Raw genomic sequence first — 21,555 nt, 5'->3', positions numbered from 1 at the left:
TTTCAAAGGTGAGAAGTGTGTTGGGGATAAATTGAGCATGAAAAATCTTGCCACTCTGTTATTCTGCAATGTGCATACCTTTCCTTGCTCGCATCACTCAAATTCTAAAGCATGTATGACATCACTCATTTTTAAATCTTTTCTGTGAGCATTAGATACCAAAATGGGATCAAAGAAGAGAACAGTTTTACTCTTCGTACATCAACATGCAGCCCACCCACCCACCCACCCCTAAGACACCTCATATCTGCAGTATGTAAAAGTAGTGTTCCTCTCTGGACATTGTATAAGTCACCTGTAACCCCTTGATTGAGGTATAATTCGGTGTGTAAAGCAAAATTATAGAAAGTGACCTGTACAAAGGAGGCTGGTGGAATGAAGAATGTGCGCAGGATAAAAAAGAGCAAAACAAACAAAACCTAGAATACTTTTTGAAAATATCCAACTATACAGAACCTCATATTATTCAAGAAGGCACAGGCAAGAGCCAGAGATATTAGGCGAGCCAGTAGGTAAGCATCCTGGATAAAATTTGCATCTACATTAACAAGTTCCACGCCATCTAAAACTGTCTGGAATAAAATTAACAAAATGAATGGCAGATACCAGTTTACTCCAACTCCGATCCTAAACTGGAATGGACAAGTCACTGCAGAGCCATCAGAAATAATCAATGCACTGGGCAAAACCTTTGCCAAAATATCAGCGACCACCTCATATACTCCCAGTTTTGAAATGTACAAGGCAAGAATAGAAAGACATAAACTGAATTTTTCCACAAGAAATGAAGACTTCAACCTACCTTTTACATTCCATGAATTGAAACATGCTCTATCACAAAGCATAGTGCTGCAGGACCAGACCAAATGTTAAAACAACTCGATAACCAATCCCAAATGGCATTACTAGAACTGTATAACAGAATCTTCCTAGGAAACCAATTTCCAGACAGTTGGCACCATGCAATAATTCTTGCTTTCCCACAACCGTGGAAAGATCTCTCTCTCTCTGACCCATGCAACTACCATCCAATAGCTCTAACAAATTTCCTAGGAAAAGTTATGGAGAAAATCTAACATGGTTTTTGAACAGAAATAACCTTCTCGATCCAGCACAGCATGGTTTCAGGAAAAATCATTCAGCACTAAATTTACTTATCAAATTAGAAAACAGTGTATGGAATGCCTTTATCCAAAAAGAGCACCACGTAATTATCTGTTTCGATATAGAAAAAGCTTACAATACAGCATGGCATTATGGAATTATTCAAAACCTATATCACCTTGGATTACGTGGACATTTTCCTAAATATATTCAGAATTTCTTATGACACAGGACTTTTCAAGTTAGGTTGCAGAATGCTCTTTCAAAAGTGTGCACCCAAGAAGAAGGCATGTCTCAGGGGTCCGTGCTTAGCACTACCTTCTTTGCTATCAAAATAAACTCCATAACCGAACATATACCAAAACCTGTTGATACCCAAACTCAAACTAACAACAACAAACTTCGTGTAACTAAACAAACACTTCGACCATGGACTACTAGCTGCTGATCCAACAGACACGAAAAAGTGATCCTTGCTCGATTGCGAATCGAGCACATATAACTCATTCTTACCTACTCAGAGGTGAAGACTCTCCTCAATGCCAAAATTGTCAAGTTCCCTCACTGTACAACACTTCATGGTGAGCTGTCCAAAATTTAATAGAGAACTTATAAGAGCTTTTCAAACAATAATGAATGCACAAAACAACCTAATGCTTAAAACAATTTTAGATAACCGGACAAATATTAACGATTTTTTCTTTTTCCTTAAGATAATCAGATACTACCAAAACATAAAAATTAATAGTATAACATTTACAAAAAGGCTACATAATTATAAAGCAAAATCTTGGCTTCCTTCACAACATCAAGAAAAATTAAAAACATTGAAATATAAACTCTCTAACCTAGACTAGGTACATTATAGCCTAAGCTGCTCTTGTGCCAATAACTCTCAAACAACAACATCCCCTACAGTTGTAGAATTTAAACATGTAGTGCTGCTGGAACAGAAGTTCCTCTCAAAAATAATGAGCCCATGTTAACTGTTGATTTTTGATATATAAAATAATGATAACAATAAAAAATAATAACTAGCCCAGAGTTACCAACTGAACTTCTTTGCATGCCACAAAATATATATTTCTGGTGCTACTAATTGTAAGATACTTGTGTTCTTTAATATGTTTCAAAACAAAATGCCAAATTACCAAGCCAAATTAGTAGTCCATGGTCGAAGTGTTTGTTTAATTACATGAAGTTTGTTGTTAGTTGAGCTTGCCAGTGTTGTTGCCATTGTTTTGAACTGCTTTGGTGGATTAAGGACTTGTAACCAGTATATGGTATTGATCAAAATGCATAGTCAGAGGTAGCAGCTTCTCTTCCCACTTTGTTCTTTCATTTCCATTTATTCCTGTGTGGCTTGGGATCCAGCAGAATCTGATCTTGTGATTTCTTTGTAACATCTTTGATACTGAATATTGGACCTGTTGAAAAACTGGGTGTGTTTTGATATTGGCATTCTACAAGGCATTGACAGAGCTAAGCGAGTCAGTGAAAATTATGCTGTTTGCTATCTGTTTATGTTTAATTTTTTTTATGTTAGTAGTTATTTCAGAGTTATTTTATGATCTGTAAGATCATAAAAACAAGACAAAAGTAATAAAAAATATAACTTTTTCAATTGTATTGATGCCAATTATTTGCAATCAAATTAGATTGCAAATAATTGGACATCAAGAGACATCAAATCCATTAACTTTTAGATAAATTAATCTAATTTAAAGAATTAGATTAATTTATCTGTTGTTTGTGCAGTCTTTGTCCCATATGCATTTTTAACTACAGCACAGACATTGCAATAGTAAAATGCAATAGTTGTTTCTTTATCAACATTACTGCACGGCAACACATTCTCTATTATGCTCAATGCATTTTGGGCATCTTTTTTAGATGATAGTGTGTGTGTGCTACTTCACTTTTGCTGGTAACAAAAATATCATTGTGCTTGATGCTTAGCAGCTCTTCTGTTGTTGCATTGCTGTGGTAGAAACTATATGTACCTTCACAAACTCTTCAAATTCACCAACAAAATCTATAGCTCCTTCAAATTCCCCCATTCCTCAATGTTGCTGTCACATTTATCTGCTGGACCATGTTTTTCGATGATGTTCTCTCCAAAGCCACTCTTTCTGAAGCAGTTGATTATTACACTTGATGCAATACTGTCCCAAGCAATAACAAGGTTATGGATAGCATTCAAGATATTCCAATTTAGCTGCAAATTATTCCCTCCCTCCTATGTTGAGGATCGCGTACCTTATCAGGCGAGCTCTATATGCTCCATTGTGGTTATAAATAATGCCTTGATCCAGTGACTGCATAAAACTGGTGGTAAAAAAAAAAAGGTAAACTACAGGCATTATCACTCACTGTAGGATGGAAGCCTCCTCAACAATTCATGTTGAGGAAAATGGACCATAATCTGCCATGCTGGTCCAGTGCAGGTTGGCAGATCGACCATATTTAGCAGTCAGGGACTTGATCCCCGGTCTACTCAAAGAGCGTATGCTACTGCACTACTTCTCTTGACCACTCAGCTATGGACAGATTGTAATGGGAGGTTAAAAACAACAGCCATATATTTGTCAACTTAAGTGTCTGGGCAGAATTGTACAATGATCTAGAATCTTAAAAATGTTCCTTTTTTCTGAAGCCATTCTTCTCTCCACTTTTGCTAACCAAGCACTTCTATTGGCCACATAATCACAGGGAAGTTGGTTAACTTCTTTAAAACATCTTGGCTTGGAAAACTTACTGATCACCAGTGGGTATAGTTTTGTATTGCCATTTGAATTGCAGCATAACAGAATATGAGTCTTTGTTTACTAAATTTTCCACCAGACAAGACTCTCCTCAAACAGCAAATTATAAAATAATCCTGTCTCATCAAGATTAAAAATATCCTTTGCCTCATATTTTTCAAGAATGGACTATACAGAACACAACCAGTGTGTAGCCTTTTCCTTGTCGACCAATCCAGACTCGTCGCAAACATTTTGTGAAACAAAGTTATTCCTGTCTTTAAATCTTTGGAGCCAGACACTGCTGCATTTGAAGTTGCTAATTCCATGTTGCTGAACCAGATAATTTGCCTTTTCTTGCAAAATTGGACCTGATATTGGCAAATTATATGCATGCATTTATTGGTACCACTTGAAACATTTTGTTTCAAACTCCTCGTGTTTTGAACCAGGAATTCATTTTCTGTTTGTTTTTTTTCGCCGCTCCAGTGTCACACAGTCCAAGTTTTTTTTTTTTTTTTTTTTCGGTTTTTCAGTATTGTAGATGAAGTAGGTAAAGGGATGTTGTATTCCTTTGCAATGTCCATTTTGCTAAATTCAATTATATCAGCCTCTTGTATAATTTTCAGTTTAATTTTCAAGCTCAATTCCGTGTTTACTTTTTGTAACCATAACACTACTAGATGAGATTGAATATAAACAAACTTTAAATTAATTAAAGACACAAGTTCTGAAAAAGACATCAGCTCAGATAAAATGAAACAAAAAAATAGATTACAGTATACTGTAGCAAAAGATTCTTTGAACTGGTGTAACAATTGCAGCTGACATTAATCCCGTGGAGAGCGAGGGAGTGTATGTAAACAACTTAGAAAAACTGTTTTTATTCTTTTGTTAATTTAACATGATGTTTTTCAGAATGCACTTATGTTGTAGCTACCATAAACTGGTTTTGTTTACACAATAATAATTTCTAACAAGTCAGTGCCATCCTTTGGAAAGCAGGGAACCGGGTGGCCAGAGGCAATAATCAGACATCTGTGCTAAGATTTGTATTAAACATACAAAATAACAATATTTATGTCCCACCGGGTGAAAACAAACTTTGTAATACACATTTACCAAATTTTGTAATAAACGAATATATTTACATAGAAAAGCCTATCCTTTTGCAGGGGAATGGTATGTACTTCATATAAACGAGTACTTTGTATAAACTAAGTTTGCATTAACAAAATTTTACTGTATATGAGTTGTATTAATATTAAATTAAGTATGCATAAATGGATGGGAAAGTTACAAAGTGCCAGTAACTATAAGGGTGAGGAAAGTAGAAAAAGAAGAGTAGTAGTAGATTTGTGAAAGGTGAAAGAATGTTAATATCCTAATGGTTTTGATGAATTAAGTAAATTATGGGCCAAATTGTGAAGCCAGTTTAAAGTGGGAGAACTTTAAATTGGCTTCAATTAAAGTAAAATTAGTATAACAAAATACTAATAAAATGCAAATAAAATAAAAATGGCATAGCTGTCATCAGATATGAGAGAAGAGCATTTTAAGTAAATGGTCTAATATGGGTAATGCAAAAATGCTTGATCTGATATCAACTGAAATAAATATTGATACATGATCAGCAGTGGTGTATTCGGGCCAGAACGCACTGGAACAACATTCCAGTACTTTTTTCTAAATGTCATAATTGAAAATCATTAACTTTATACACCTAATATTGTGAAACAATGGCATAATCAAAGGGAAGGGAGAAATATCTATTTTACCCATTGCTACTAAAAATATATATTAATAGTAATCTTTAAAATTAATAGATTTCTTTTAAAAAAATTTATTTAAAAACAAAAATATAAATTTCACAATGCAACTTGAACGTTTCTTACTAAAGTACAATGTGTTAGATAAAGAGATCCAATGAATGAGATATACTGTGATGCGTGCAAACACTGCATTTTGATTCTCCATGAGCTGAACACCAGAACTGGTTGTTCTATGAACCATGACTCTGAAGTCTGATTCAGTTACTGTACAGTCGATGTGGCATTATCATATAGTCTTCTGGAGAACAAGCATTCCGGTACTATTTTTTTTAGCAGTACACCTCTGATGATCAGGTATTTCATCAGGGGACTACACTTGACCATGTATCAAGAACTGTGTTTCTATACTTGTCCATAGTAGTAGATGAAAAATGAAAGGCCAAAAAAGCAATGAAAATGAAATTAGCACTTTCTAATACAAGTATAGAAATGCAGTTCCTGATACATGGTCAAGTGTAATCCCCTGATAAAATACCTGATCATGTATCAATATTTATTTCAGCTATTTAAAATGTTATTCCCCCATGGCGCCTCCGTAGCCAGGCGGGAAGGAGCAGCAGTGCGTAGCACACGCTTCTTGATTAGACCGGGGTTCGAGCCCGTCACCACCAAATACGAAGGACGCGGAAAGGTCAGGGAATGACCACCGCATATCCCGGAGCAATATGGCCTTAGTTGCTAATGCTCCTAAAAACCAAATAACAACAATATTCCCCCATATATGATGACAGCTGTACCATTTTCATTTTATTTTTATTTTCATTTTATTAGTTTGTTGTACTAATTTTATTTTACAGTTGGTTTAAATTGGCTTGGCAATTCAGCCCATAATTTACTTAATTCATCATAACCTGTAGGATATTAACATTCTTGCACCTTCCACAAATCTATTGCTCTTATTTTTCTACTTTCCTCACCCTTATAGTTATTGGCACCTTGTGTAACTTTCACATCAATTTATGCATACTTAATTTAATATTAATACAACTTATATATACTCTTGCATCCTTTAATGCTGCTTTGCGCTTTTAAGTGCATTTTTCATACCTGATTTGTTTATTTATTAATCTTGCATTCACTGAAACCATTTCCATCAACTATATACAGCACCTCTTTTCATATGTAACTCTTTAAACATTACCTTTAAGGGGTTACCTGAATACCCATTTATATATATATATATATATATATATATATATATATATATATATATATATATATATATATATATATACATATATGTATATAATTATATTTAAATAATGTTGGAAAATAAGTATTACTTAATAAAAATAAAAAGGAGGGTACATATATATATATATATACAGGGTGTTTCAAAAATGATGGTCAGTAATTTAAAGGCGAACTGTACAGACTATAGTATGCAAAAAAAGCTTAGTAAACATCGGCCCTTAAGTAAATCGTTTTCGAGATATTGCACATTTCTAGTTGGGATCCACCACTGACTTCTTCATTTAGGTTAGGTTATGCTCATTCTCCCTCTTTCCCCCTTTCTCAATGCTCCGAGACATAGCAGACATACTAGTACTTGTCGAAGGATATTCAACATGGAAAGAGGTTACAGCAAAGAAGAAAAAAAAATCAAATTTTTTTTTTCTCCGTTGCAAATTTATTTTAGGGTTGCTCGTAATTGAATTACGAGCAACCCTAAAATTATCTCGTGCATTAACAGAAAACGTGCATTATCTCGAAAACGGTTCATTTGCAGCCCGATGTTCACTGGGACATTTTAGCTTATTTTATTTTGTACTTTTCACCTTTAAATTATTGACCATCGTTTTTGGAACACCCTAAATATATATATATATGTGTGTACAGGGTGTTTCAATCATTTCTATCATAAAATCTTCCTCTTTATGATCTCTAATGCCATTATTTAATTAAACATTATGCAATCACAGTATACATTTTCACTTTATTAGAAGACAAAATGCCCAAGGCGTAATTGCTTATGGGTTTAGATAATTAACTATATAATATCGGTGTAGATACACCATAGTTTACCCATAAATTTGAACTATATGTAGTGTAAAGGCATCATTTTAATTTTATCTCATATTGTGGGTGCCTTCACGAGGTAGCTGGTATTGCCTTACTTCAAATAAATAATACTTCTCTAGTAGAGGAGACTACTGTTATTTATTTTCAGTGGATACCACCACCCATCTGTGCCATTTTCATTTTATTTTTATTTTCATTTCGTTTCTATGAAGCCTACTAGCTTCGTTTTGAAGATAGTAGGCTTCATCATCATTGGGTGGGCAGGTACCCTGGTAATGCCATCACAGTTGTGAAGTTATTTCCACAATATGAGAGATGCCAAATGGTGTTGGTAATAATGTATTAGAAGACGAAATGTGCAAGGCATAATTTCTTATGGGTTTAGGTAATTTACTGTATAATATTGGTGTAGATACACCATGTTTACCCATAAATTTGAATTCATTTTAATTGGAATTTTAATTGGAATTTTAATTTGAATTCTAATTTGAATTTTTTATTTGAATTCTAATTTGAATTTTTTATTTGAATTCTAATTTGAATTTTTAATTTGAATTCATTAATTGTCCAATTAAATTCATTTTAATTGGACAAAACAGCATTCTAATAAACCGAAAATTAAAATTTTCACTTTATTAGAATGCTGTTTTGTCCTTAATTTATATACCCAGGTATTATCAATCAGTATCTAATGCTCCAGTACACTATATAAAAGTAAGCTATGAATGATTTTTCTTAGGCTAAGATATGAAACTAAAGGCATTAAATAATTAAAAGCATGAAATTAGAAAAAAATATGAAATAAGATAAAATAAAATACTAAATTAAAAGCATAAAATAAAACTAAATAAATAAATACTAATTACTGGCTGCATACACTGATAGGCCCTCAACAGGGACTAATAATCGTAATCAACAGGCACACATTAGGGACTAATAAAAGTAATTAGCAGCACTAGTATCTGTTTCTATGAACCCCACAGTTTTACATTGTGGCAAAATATAATGGATAGCATCTAAAGAAGAGGGGGAATATAACACATTAAAATAAAATATAAATGTAATATTAACATTAGGGAAGTGTAAATTTTTTTCTGCAAACTGTTATAAAGGAACTGTTGGTCTGACAGGTAGTAACCTGATTAAGTGATAAAAGACAAGATATTTAGACCAGCATTATAAGCACACACCTAAGTATAATCAATTATAGCTCAGTTTTACACAGTACAGCATTAGATACTGATTGATAATACTCGGGTTTATAAAATTAAGGACAAAACAACATTCTAAAAAACTGTGAGAAAAAAAAACAAACAAAAAAAAAAAAAAAAAATATATATATATATATCTTGCTTTATCTTTCTTGTACATATATGTCTTGATATACGTACTTTCTTGGATATGTATATTTGAACTACTAACAAACTTTCAAGAAAACAGCTATTGGCAGCTTCTTTATAAACTTCTATCAACTTGTGTCAAATCAAAACAGAATAGAATAAAAATGACTATTACTGCTATTAATAATATGATACATTGTTGTAACAAACTAGATAATATTACTGACTAGGAAAAAAAATCAGAGAAATTTTCTTTAATGCCAGCACTTTTGAGTTTTTGAAGCTGGGATTGCTTCAGTCCTCTACAGCTGTTAGTATAACCGTGCAAGAGGAACAGTGCACAGGGACTAGCCCCAGCACCAAGCATTCCAGTAATCAAGCACATACTGTGCAATTTCATGCATCATTCCAAGGAAAGTTTTATATTAATTCAAAAATTACACAGGTTGACTAATTTTTTTTGTCCATTGTCTGTATGTTATGTAATGTTATGTATTATTTTTAATGGTCTCTCTCCCACTGGTTTTCCCACTGATGCAGTGTGTTTAAAATTCTTGTAGTTGCCTCAAGAATTGAATAGAAAGAGAGCAAGAGAGAGAGAGAGAGAGAGAGAGAGAGAGGGAGAGGGAGAGAGAGAGATCATACACCTCTAAAATCTTGCATTTGATTGCAAAAGTAACAAACATAAAATTTTATTTATTTCAAGGATAAGGGCTAACAGTTAACATAATTTTTGATATATTAGATACAGCATGTATCATTATTTAAGATTTAAAATAAATGAATTTTATATGAAACTTCAATTTTGAAATTTGTTTATATCCTAAAGGGACAGGCATCAGAAATAACAAAGGACTGCAAATGTAATTGTAAAGGCTGTCCTTATGGTACTCGCCTCTGTCCAACATCAAAACAGTGTATTTCAGAAAATTTTTGGTGTGATGGTGCTGTTGACTGTCCTGATGATGAGGTAGATTGTCCTACAAGTAAGTTTCCAGACTCCTTCTCTCTTCCTTTTCTTGGAATTTCCAAAAATAAAACCTCTTAAATCAGTTGTATGTTATTTTTGAACTGCCTGTATTAAAATGTGTTGTACATATTTAATAGATGTGCAGTATGATATACAGAGTGTGTATATATTATTCACCACATTAAAAACCTCCATAAAGAGAAAAGTACATCAGATAAAGAGGATTAATTAATTTTATATGACTTTTATTTGAGTAGAGTAACTGCTATATGGGGGTTAAAAAAGCTCAGCCTTGAAATGGTGTTGTCACAACAGAAAGCAACATGTGCTATTGTAATTTGGTGTTTACACTTGTCATTAAACTGCAAAATCATTACTAGTTGAAATATGAAGAGAAAATTGGAACATGGAAGACATAATCCAGCTTTGGTTGAAACAGGTAAAGTTCTGCACCATAAACAAGCAGGTCAGCCTTCTGTTAAGACTGGAATAGTTGATAGGTTTTGTTAAACCTTTCAGTACAGCTCAAGGAAGTTGACTTTTCATGTGAGCAGAGAGCTTCATTTGGCCTGTTCAACCGTGTAGAAAGTTCTCCATGCTCATTTGTAGCTGTTTGGATTTAAAATTTAGTTTGGGCAAGTGCTGAAACCATATAATCAACCACATTCAAAAGCATTTGCTGCAAACAAGCTCAAATGGATTGTAAATATCATCTTCTCAGACTGTTTCTTTTGGTGATGGATAAACATTTCTTCTATATGGTATGGTATATTAAATAGGCACAACTGCAGAATTTGGGACACTGAAAACCCAGATTGTTTCAGAGGTCTAAGTTGAAAATATGGCACACAGTTTCTTGTCACAAGGTGATTATTGGTCTTTTCTTCTTTCAAGACCTTAGGGATAGTCCTAAGTTGAAGGTATGGCACACAGTTTCTTGTCACAAGGTGATTGGTCTTTTCTTCTTTCAAGATCGTTGAATGGGTACTTGCATGTGATAGTAGACATCCCAGTGATGCTGCTGTAATCTAATGTCGTCAAAATCCAATGGCTAGAATCACTGGAATCCAATGGCCACACTAGCCTTGAATGTCTTTACTAATGTAAAGGGGGGATTGAGAAAGACAATATGAAGCAGTCCAACAAAATCCAAAGTTGTGAAGTTAGACTATGGGCGCTTCTGCCAGCAACTTTGAGAATCTCTGAGAGACCACCTATAATCTGGCATATGGACTTGGTAGGTAGCTTGCATTTCATGAGCCAGCTTTAACATATCACTTTGGTCGTCTGTTTCAGCCAAGATGGGCAGTCCAGATTTGACCTGATCAGCATCATCTTTCAAGTCTGCTTACTAGGGTAAACAGACTTCCAGCAGACTTCTCCTTCAATCCAGGGAGAAGGTTAAGACTCGTATGTATAAATATAGGGCTCTATTTTGGATGGAGAGCCTTAAAAGCATAGATTTTCTCATTTTATTCCTATAAGTAATTTAAATTTTTTGCTTTGTTTGGGGCCTCTAACAGAGGACAGAAAAATTTCATAAAGTTTAATAATGTTAATGTTCATATTTGTATGGAAAAAAAAAAAAAAAAAAAAAAACAAGTAAAAAGACACACTGAACAGAAGCTACACTGCTTCCTATACCTGATTTTCTTATAGTTTATATCCGGTTGGCCTGTATCCCTAAATTCCAATCATGCACACCTTCTCGATGGTAAGCCACTTTGGTGGCAACGAACATGTAGAGTGGTTCTGTTCAAGACGCCTGGTCAGCATGAAGAACAAAAGACCAAACCCTCCAGCACTTTATTAAATATGACAACATGATGAAACAAATGGCCCTCAGTCCCCAGCAGCTTTCACTCTCCCTCGTACAGCAGCGAGAGGATCAGAATGGAAGCAGAGGGTGCAAAGAATCTCTGGATACAATCAGGCTACAATGAACAGAAACTGAACTTGACCTGTTACAATGTAAGATTACCCATCGGTGATGGTATGTTATTAGAGCTGGAAAAGGAATTAGAAAATGTAAATTGGAATATCATTGGCTTGGCTGAAACAAGAAGAAAAATTAATCATAAGTTCATCAAGTGGAAATCTGCTGTACACCAATAGAAACAGTGAAAGAGTGAAGGTGGAGTTGATTTTCTGGTCCATTAAGATATTAAAAACAATATTTTGGAATCAAAAGTGCATCTGCAAGGGTGTAAAGACTCAGGATTTCTAAGAGATATAAACTAAAGGTTATAATGATATATGCACTAACATCAAGCCATGATGATGAAAAGGTTGAAGAAATGTACACCAAATTTGAGAATCTTTTAGACAAACAGAAAGCTCACTACAACATCATTATGGGGGATTTAAATGCTAAGGTTGGAAAGAGACAAAACAGCATAGAAAGGAAAACTATAGGAAATTTTGGAATTGGTGAAAGAAATGAAAGACTTGTGGAATTTGCAGAATCTTGAGGAATGTCAGTAATGAACACTTTTTTCAAGAAAAGGGTGAACAGAAAGTGGACATGGCAGAGGCCAAATGGATTAACAACTAACGAAATCGACTTCATCTTCACTAATAGAAAATATATTGTGAATGATATTACCATCCTGAACAAAGTAAATGTTGGAAGTGACCACAGGATGGTAAGATGCACATTTGATTTAGGTGTAAAAAAAGATAGGAAAAAACTGACTCAAGTAAAAAATATGAAGGTCTTTGAGAATTTTAGGAAGGATGTAGAGTTGCTAGAATGAAACAGAGAAGGGTAACAAGATTGGTGAGGGGAACGAAGGGGGGTGCTCTTACCAAGAAAGGCTTAAATTCTGCAAATTGCAGCATCTGGAGACTAGGCCCCTGAAAGGCGATATAATTGAAGTGTATAAAGCCTTGAATGGGCTGAGCAGGCTCAGTGCTGATGGGATTCTTTCTCTTCCTCACATTACAAACCTAAGGGGGCCTAAATTCAAATTGAGGAAGGACAGTTGTAGAATAGATGTTTGGAAATTTGCCTTTAGCCAGTGGGTGGTTGATTTCTGGAACAAACATCCATCTGTCATTTTGAAGTTGATAGTTTAAATCAGGAGTCACCAAAGGCCCGCGGGCCGGATCCGGCCCGAAAGACTGTTTCATCTGCCTTGTGAAATTTATTCTATAGAAATCTTTTTTGGTTGCTACATATCGTATATAAGGATATTTTTAATCAAAATATAATGTAAATGCGTCCAAATATAATTTTTTAACATTGTTGCAACTCTGTGCGCTTCCACTTGGCAGCAGTGTTTCTTGCTGCTGTTGTTGTTGTTGTTATTTGGTTTTTAGGAGCATTAGCAACTAAGGCCATATTGCTCCAGGATATGCGGTGGTCATTCCCTGACCTTTCCGCATTCTCTGTATTTGGTGGTGACAGGCTCAGACCCCGGTCTAATCAAGAAGCGTTTACTACGCACTGCTGCTCCTTCCCACCTGGATATGGAGGCGCCAGCTGTGTTCCTTGCGATGTCGGAAATCCCAACAGTGCAAGTGCCCAAGGCTATAAGTTTATAGCCTCGAGTATTTCCGGCGAACACGCACGTTGTGTCAAAAAGTGAAAGAGTAAAGTTAAAATAAGCGCCTGTTAAAACAATTGCTAAACACTAATCTAAATATTAATCAAGTAAGTATTAGTGAAAGAATTGTATGCAATGCGTTCTTTGCAGTTTGCAATGTAAAGACGAGTACGCATATTAATTTTTCTCCTGGTCAGCTATTCTCATTCAGACCGTATTCGTTGGGCTGCTGCACCGATTATCATGCGCAACAATTTATTAGTACTATTTGTATAAATGCATATTATTTTTAATTTTATTTAACTTTGAATTTTTAATTTTAATTTTAGCCAATCAAGATGTCAAGGAAAAGAAAAATTGATTCCTAATGTCGTGTCTGCAATGAACTTTGGTCGATTAATTATTTTTTTATAAGGGACAATAACTGATGTACCTGCCTTATACGTAAGGAAGCAGTTTCTGTGTTGAAAGAATATAATTTGAAATGGCATTATAGGACAAAACATGCTTCAACTTACGATAAACTTCAAGGAGAGTTGTGAAACAAGAAATTACAAGAGCTGAGGTTTGATTTCAAGAGGCAACAACAACAAATGACATGTTTCACTAATCAGAATTTAAATTTAATTAGAGCTAGTTTGCAAGCATCTCAAATCATTGCTGAAGAAGGGCTTTTACTGATGGCGAGTTTGTGAAAAGAGTGTGCCTATCAATTGCAGAAGAAATATGCCCTGATCAAGTTAAGCACTTCGCTGCTATAAGTTTATCAGCGTCAACTTTAGCAAGAAGAATTGAAGACTTGTCTGCTAATGTTAAAGATCAGCTGAAACAAAAAGTTACAGATTTTATAAATTTTTCGATTGCAGTTGATGAAAGTGAAGATATTATCAACACAGCACAGTTACTCATTTACATACGCAGTATAAATCAAAATTTTGAAGTCACGGAAGAACTGGCTGCACTTGAAAGCTTGAAGAATAGAACCTCTGGTGAAAACATATTTTATAGTGTATCAAAAGTGTTTGAAGACCTGCAGCTTGATTGGGAATTGTTGACAGCAATTACAACCGAGGGTGCAAAGAATATGGTTGGAAAAAATATTGGTTTCATCGGCCATGTTAATAAATATTTTGATTCCAAAAACATCGAAAGACCTATGCAATTTCATTGTGTTATTCACCAGCAATCGTTGTGCGGTAAATTTTTGTCTTCGAACTCAATCATGTTGACTATAATTAGCATTGTGAATTTTATACACAAAAATGGCCTGAACCATCATCGGTTTAAAATTTTCTTGGAGGAAATCGAAAGCGAATATGATGATTTGTTGTATCATACGGCGGTGCGATGATCGAGTCGCAGTAATGTGTTAAAATGATTTTTTCAACTCAGAACCGAAATAGACATATTCATGAACGAAAAATTAAAACCAGTCCCAGAATTAACAGACTCTAAATGGTTATGGGAACTTGCATTTTTAACAGATATTTGTGAACATTTGAATACATTGAATAAAAAACTTCAAAGTCGCGGTCTACTTGTTCTACAATATTAAAGCATTTCAGACAAAATTAGAATTATTTAAAAATCAAATTGAACAAAATAATTTTTCCCATTTTTTGTGTTGTGAAAGTTTATATAATAATATGCCTAATTGTGATTTTTCTACCGACAATTTTGTCTGAAATCTTGAATTATTGATGGAAGCATTTGTTAATTGATTTGTTGATTTCGAAAACAATAGAAAATTATTTACATTATTTCAGAATCCATTTGATGTAAATCTTTCACAAATAGATAAAAGATCTACAATTAGATATCATAGATCTTCAAAGTAATGGTAACCTGAAAACATTATTGAAAAATGAAACATTAATTAACTTTTATAAAACTTTGACAGAAAATGAATTTCCAGAATTAAAAAAATTAGCAAGAAGAATAATTTCTATTTTTAGTAGCACTTATCTATGTGAACAAACATATTCAAAAACGAAATATATAAAATCCAAACATCGATCGAGAATGACAGATGAACATTTGCAAGACTCTTTAAGATTGGGACCGTCTACTATTAAACCTAACATTTCCATTATTGCTAAATCAAAACAACTACAAACATCTCATTGATTTGCTATTTCTGTAATATCAAATGTGATTAAAATAATAAAAATTGTGATTTTTAATATGACTATGTCTTTATTTACAATAAATATCCCTTGTTTATAATTTTTTATAGTTTTCTATCTTGTACACCCCGTTTGACCTGGTGAAGTTGCTAAAATTGCATTTTTTGGTTTACAGTGTTTTTAGTTGTCAAAATTGCACCGACTCCGGCCCGCCATTTGTTATGAATTTTCTATGTGGCCCTCTGATGAAAAAGGTTGGGAACCCCTGTTTTAAATAAATTCAAGCAAGAACTGGACAACTTTTAGAGCGAATGGTTGTGTGAAATGGCATTATTTTTTTTTTTTTTTTTGGTTGAAGCGGTATACGCTTGCTTTCTTGCATCATATGCCTATACTAATGCTAATGGTAAGCCCAAGAAACCTACAGGTATAAAGAAATCCAAAGAAGAAAAATGTAGTCAAGAAACACTTGTCAGTGTTTCTGAAGTGAAGAGCAAGATAAACACTGACAAGGATCAAATTGAGTACACTGAGGTATGCAAAGCCATTAGAAAGGGACTCAAAAAGGATATTAGCATTAGCAGAGGCATACAATGCAAGAAAGCAAACTTATGCAGCATCAGCCAAAAAAAAAAAAAAAAAACCCCTCCCATTTCACTCCTCCATTCGTTCCAAATTGCCTGTCCAGCTCAGCCTTAAATTTATTTAGGCTATCAACTTCCATAACAAAAGATGGAAGTCTGTTCCACCAATCAACTACCCACTGGCTAAAGGTAAATTTCTGCATATCTATTCTACAACTGTCTTTCCCCAATTTGTATCTATGTCCCCTCAAGTTCTTAATCTGAGCAGGAGGAAGAATCCCATCAGCATTCAGCATTCATCCCAATCAAGGCTTTATACACCTCAATCAGATCACCTCGCTGGTGCCTACTCTCCAAGCACTGCAATTTGCAGAACTTAAGCCTTTCTTGTTAGGGAAACATCCCTTTGTTCCCCTCGCCAATCTTGTTACCATTCTTTGTACTCGTTCTAGCAACTCTATGAGTAAAATAAAATGAGGCCTACAGACCTGTACACAGTACTTTAGGTGTGGCCTGACCATTGCCTTGTATAACGGGATAATCACCTCCCTGTCCCTGCTAGTAAAATTCCTATTTATCATTGACAAGACTCCATGACCTGCCCTTGCAGCCCGTCTGCACTCTCAGTGAACTTCATATTTGACTGCACAATTACCCCTCAGGTCTTTTTCACTTTCCACTTCCCTCAGTGTAGTACCACACAGTTGGTACCTTTCTCTTGGGTTATTGCTACCCATATGCAGCACTTTGCATTTGTCAATGTTAAACTTCAGTTGCCACTTCTCAGCCCATTTGCCCAACTTATCTAGATCCAGTTGGAGTAGCATACTGTCTTTACTGTCGTTAACAACCCTGTCTACCTTTGCATCATCTGTAAACTTGGACATTAAACCTGATATACCTTCATCAATATCATTGATAAATATACAAAACACAAATGGGCCCAACACCGAACCCTGGGGAACTCCACTAACAATATTTTTTCCATTGCTGCCTCCTTTAATATAACTGGATAGATCCCATCCACCCCAGGTGCCTTCCTTATGTTAACTCCAACAATTTCTCCTCCACTTTGCTCTCAGTTATTACAAAATCACTTAGCTACCTGTTAGTGTTTGATAAACTTCTGGCACTCCCCTCATTGAATGACTCCTCAAGTGTGAATGTAGATGCAAAATACTCATTCAGTTTATCAGCTACCTGAGAATTATCATCAATAGTCAGTCCATCTATGTTAAGTGGTCCAATCTGATTCATCCCTTTGCTTCTAGAGTTTACATAAATAAAGAACTCTTTTCTGTTTTCTCTGCATCCTTTGCCAAAGATTTGTCGTAATCTGCCTTCGCCTGCCTAACCTCCTTGGTGACTTGATTACAGATGAGTTTATACCTACCATAGGCTTCTGTGTCACCTGATACTTAATATGCATCCCATACATTCTTCTTCTCTGCCACGAGCCTCATTAGTTCATCTGACATCCATTTAGGTCTTGAACAGTATTTCTTAGTGAATGAAAAGCCTAGTAGCCTCCAAAATTAAATCCCTGAAGGCTTCCCATTTAAAATTCAATGTTGTTAACATCATCAGTTGATCCCACTGTACACAATTTAGAAACTGTCTGAGTCCACTGTAGTCACTTTTATGAAAGCAAAAGCCCTTCCCATTAGCCGTGATGGTAGTTACATTCTTAAGTAATTCCCACATCAGTCCATCTATGTTAAGTGGTCCAATCTGATTCATCCCTTTGCTTCTAGAGTTTACATAAATAAAGAACTCTGATCACAATGTACTATCAAGCAGTGGTTCTTTTATCTTCATTTTCTTTGTACATGAATAATCACTGCTGATAATCAGATCAAAAGTATTACTCCCTCTGGTTGCCTCTCGATCATGTTGCTGTAGAAAACAGTCATCCAATAAATCCACAAAAGGCCTGCTAGTGTGCAAGTGACCAATCCACAAGTTCCAGTCAATATCTGAAAAGTTAAAAATCCCCATTATAAGCATTCTGATTTACTGGCCCACTCTATTTCTCTGCACAATTCCTCATTATACTCACCAGATTCATTAGGCCTATAACACACACCCCTCTCATTTTTCTTTTCCCAGTGCTTATGTCACACCAAACAGACTCTACGTTGCGTTGTCCACGAACATCAATTGGATGCATTTCCCTAGATTTTATTTTAGTGTTTCTTAACTAACAGTATAACCCCTCCTCCCTTCCTGTCCTGTCTGTCCTTTCTGTATACATTTTACTCCCAAAATTCCAATTCTGCCCTGCTTATGTCTGTGTGACACCACATCTGTAATATCCCAACAATCTGCCTTTGATGTCTTGACTAGCACTTCGAACTCATCAAATTTATTAACTATACTCCTAGCATTGGTGTACATGCAAGTATACATGCACATGTTTCTGCTCTTAGTCACCCTAACACAGCCCATGTATTTACTAGTTCCACTATGACTCCCAGTCCTGGAAATCTCCATTGCCTTGCTTTCCAGGCTGCTGCTGAATCTAACTGAAGCAGTGCAAAAATCACTTTTGCCTCTGCCTGCCGCCAATGTTAACCTTTTAGTCTGTGTATCCCCCTACGCTAGCAGTTTTCCGACCCACCTAACACTGCCTCGATAGCACGAGTAAATATTCTTGCACCATTTTTATTTAAGTGTTCCCCATCCCTACAGAAGCAATCTCTCCTGTCAACAAGCACAGACCAGGCTGAAAAAAATTCTATCCCTTGAGTCTTGCACAGTCTCTCCAGGGCCGAATTGATTGACAAGGCTCTCATCATATACTCCCTCCTATCGTGTCTGGGCAGAATCGCAGACACTTTCACATTTAACCCTAACTTGCGACTTTTTTTTCAACATTGACCTGTATTTGTTGAGTAAATATGCAGATCTCTTACTCTTAATGTCATTAGTTCCAACAATATCACCTTTTGTGCCCTAAAAATGATATCTGCTCTACAACAACATCATCAATTTTTGCCCCTGGCAGACATACCCTGGTCCTGTTCCACCTATCCTTCTTACATAGTATATTCCCTGTCTCCCTGACAATAGAGTCACCAACAATAAATAGTTCCTGAGAAACCAGCACATTCTGCCTTGGAGATTACCTCTGTGTTGCTGGATGCACAGGAGGTCACTGAAAGCTTAAATTTTTATATATGACCTGGTCATGGTGCATTATAGCCTTAGTTGCTAATGTGCCAATAAAATCCAGACCAACCAACCAACCAACCTGATGCACAGGAGTGAGCTCTGCCGTTGAGCTGGGCAGCTGAGAGCTTGATGGGCCCCTCATATTAATTTCTTCGAGGGTATTTACCATACATCTCAAGCTCTCATAGATGTCGATCAGAATGCTGAGTTGGTGCCAAATTTCTTGACACTCTAGACACCCAGCACACACAAAGGCATCCTCCTTGGCTAGATCATGTCCTGTTTTAGAAAGGCTGGTTCAAATATTTCGCACATTTTTTGAGACTGTGATGCTTTGGAGAATCGTCCCCTTCATTTCACCCCAAGTCACAGTACTCTCACTAGTGTGTGATCTTTGCTTCACAGCTCTAATCTGGATCATGATTTCAGTTTAAATACAATTTAATTAACAATGAAATTTAATAAGATTAATAATATTTTTGATTAATTGATAATACTATAATAAGCTAACAGATTTCTAATACAGTGTTTTGTATTATGCTAACTAGTTTTACATTACACCTTACGCTATCTGTTCGAGATATTATTATTATTATTAGCCATATGGTGCAAGGAAGCCTGCAGCTTATGCTGCACCAACAAAAAAAAAAAATTCTGAATTACCCTGAGAGAGAGAGAGAGAGAGAGAAAGAGACAGAAGTCAAAAGGAATTACCAAGAAAGAGAAGAATGATGATATCCAGCTCAGGACCCTGGGTGTGCCAAGCCCATACTCACCAGATGTGAGGCCCCTGGGGTAATATATACTTTACGCTATTTCTTATTGACTACAATATGGCAGCTAGTTCAACAATATTGGCACCAACACCGGGAGTCGTAACTTCCAAATATCTCTAGTTAAATTTAAAATAAGAAGCTAACAAACGCTACTAAACCTATTTAATATCTCTGTAAAACACAATGTAGTATGTTAATTAACAAAGAATATGGTAAAAATTAAAAATACTTATCCCTTTACAGCAGCCAAAAATCCACCAACTTGTTCTCTTCCATGACCAGAGTGCTCTCCCTTTAAGAAGATTTAACACAGAAAAGTAGAATAGGCATTCAGGGAACACAAAGGACTTAAAGCAACAGTCATGAGCAGTAATACAGAAAGACAGATGATAGGGAATCTGAAGAATAGTGATGGTGTACACTAAATAGCAGAGAAGGCATAATTCAAATAGTAGAAATGCGCCTCCGTAGCCAGGTGGGAAGAAGCAGCAGTGCGTAGCACACGCTTCTTGATTAGACCGGGGTTCGAGCCCATCACCACCAAATACGGAGGATGCGGAAAAGTCAGGGTATGACCACCGCATATCCCGGAGCAATATGGCCTTAGTTGCTAATACTCCTAAAAAAACCAAATAACAAACAAATAGTAGAAAACTACTATAAGGTATTATTTAAAGAGATAGGGAATGACGCCAGCAGTGGGGAAGATAGATTACAAATTAGCAACACACACACAACACTCCCGACATCCTTCCTGATGAGGAAGAACGTGTGTTGAACAAAATGATGAATCAAAAAGCCCCAGGTGAAGATGAAGTTACTGTAGAGTTATTAAAATTAGGACACAGAAACCGGCAAAACTCTTCACAAAATGCATTAAGAAAAGCATGAGGCCTAAGTAGTAGAATAATGCAATCATAATTTTGCTCATAAGAAAGGAGATAAATCAGAAATTGGAAATTATACACCAATTAGCTTGTTGTCCCACATCTACAAGCTATTCACAAGGGTCATTACTAACAGATTATAAAGAATCAAGTGAGAATCCTAAAGAAATCTCAACTATCGATCACCTTCACGTAACAACCCCGGGGTTGTTACGTGAAGCTGGATGTCATCATTCTTCTCTTTCTTGGTGATTTCCTTCTACTTTTGATTCTCTCTCTCTCTCTCTCTCTCTCTCTCTCTCTCTCTCTCTCTCTCTCTCTCTCTCAGGATAACTCGGGAACTTTTTTTTTTGTTCCTGGTGCAGCATAAGCCTCAGGCTTCCTTGCATCATATGGCTATTAATAATAATAATAATAATGTCAAAGCTAATGGAGGAAGCAAATGAAT

At 35.5% G+C, this 21,555-nt stretch overlaps 1 protein-coding gene across 2 annotated transcripts in view; it reads left to right on the top strand.

The window, feature by feature from the left end:
* The window catches only part of LOC150091211 (hemocytin-like), a 1,750,539-nt gene that overhangs the window by 1,278,171 nt on the left and 450,813 nt on the right, over nt 1-21,555 (top strand). For both annotated transcript variants that reach the window (XM_090374755.1, XM_090374750.1), the window contains one exon: nt 9,872-10,028. In XM_090374755.1, the coding sequence (XP_090230881.1) occupies nt 9,872-10,028 (157 nt within the window). The remainder of the gene's footprint in view (nt 1-9,871; nt 10,029-21,555) is intronic.

The sequence above is a fragment of the Mastigoproctus giganteus genome, chromosome 1 (assembly GCF_048544385.1).
Source record: "Mastigoproctus giganteus isolate SK-2022 chromosome 1, ASM4854438v1, whole genome shotgun sequence".
Taxonomy (NCBI): Eukaryota; Metazoa; Arthropoda; class Arachnida; order Uropygi; family Thelyphonidae; genus Mastigoproctus; species Mastigoproctus giganteus.
This window is presented reverse-complemented; position numbering and strand designations above follow the sequence as displayed.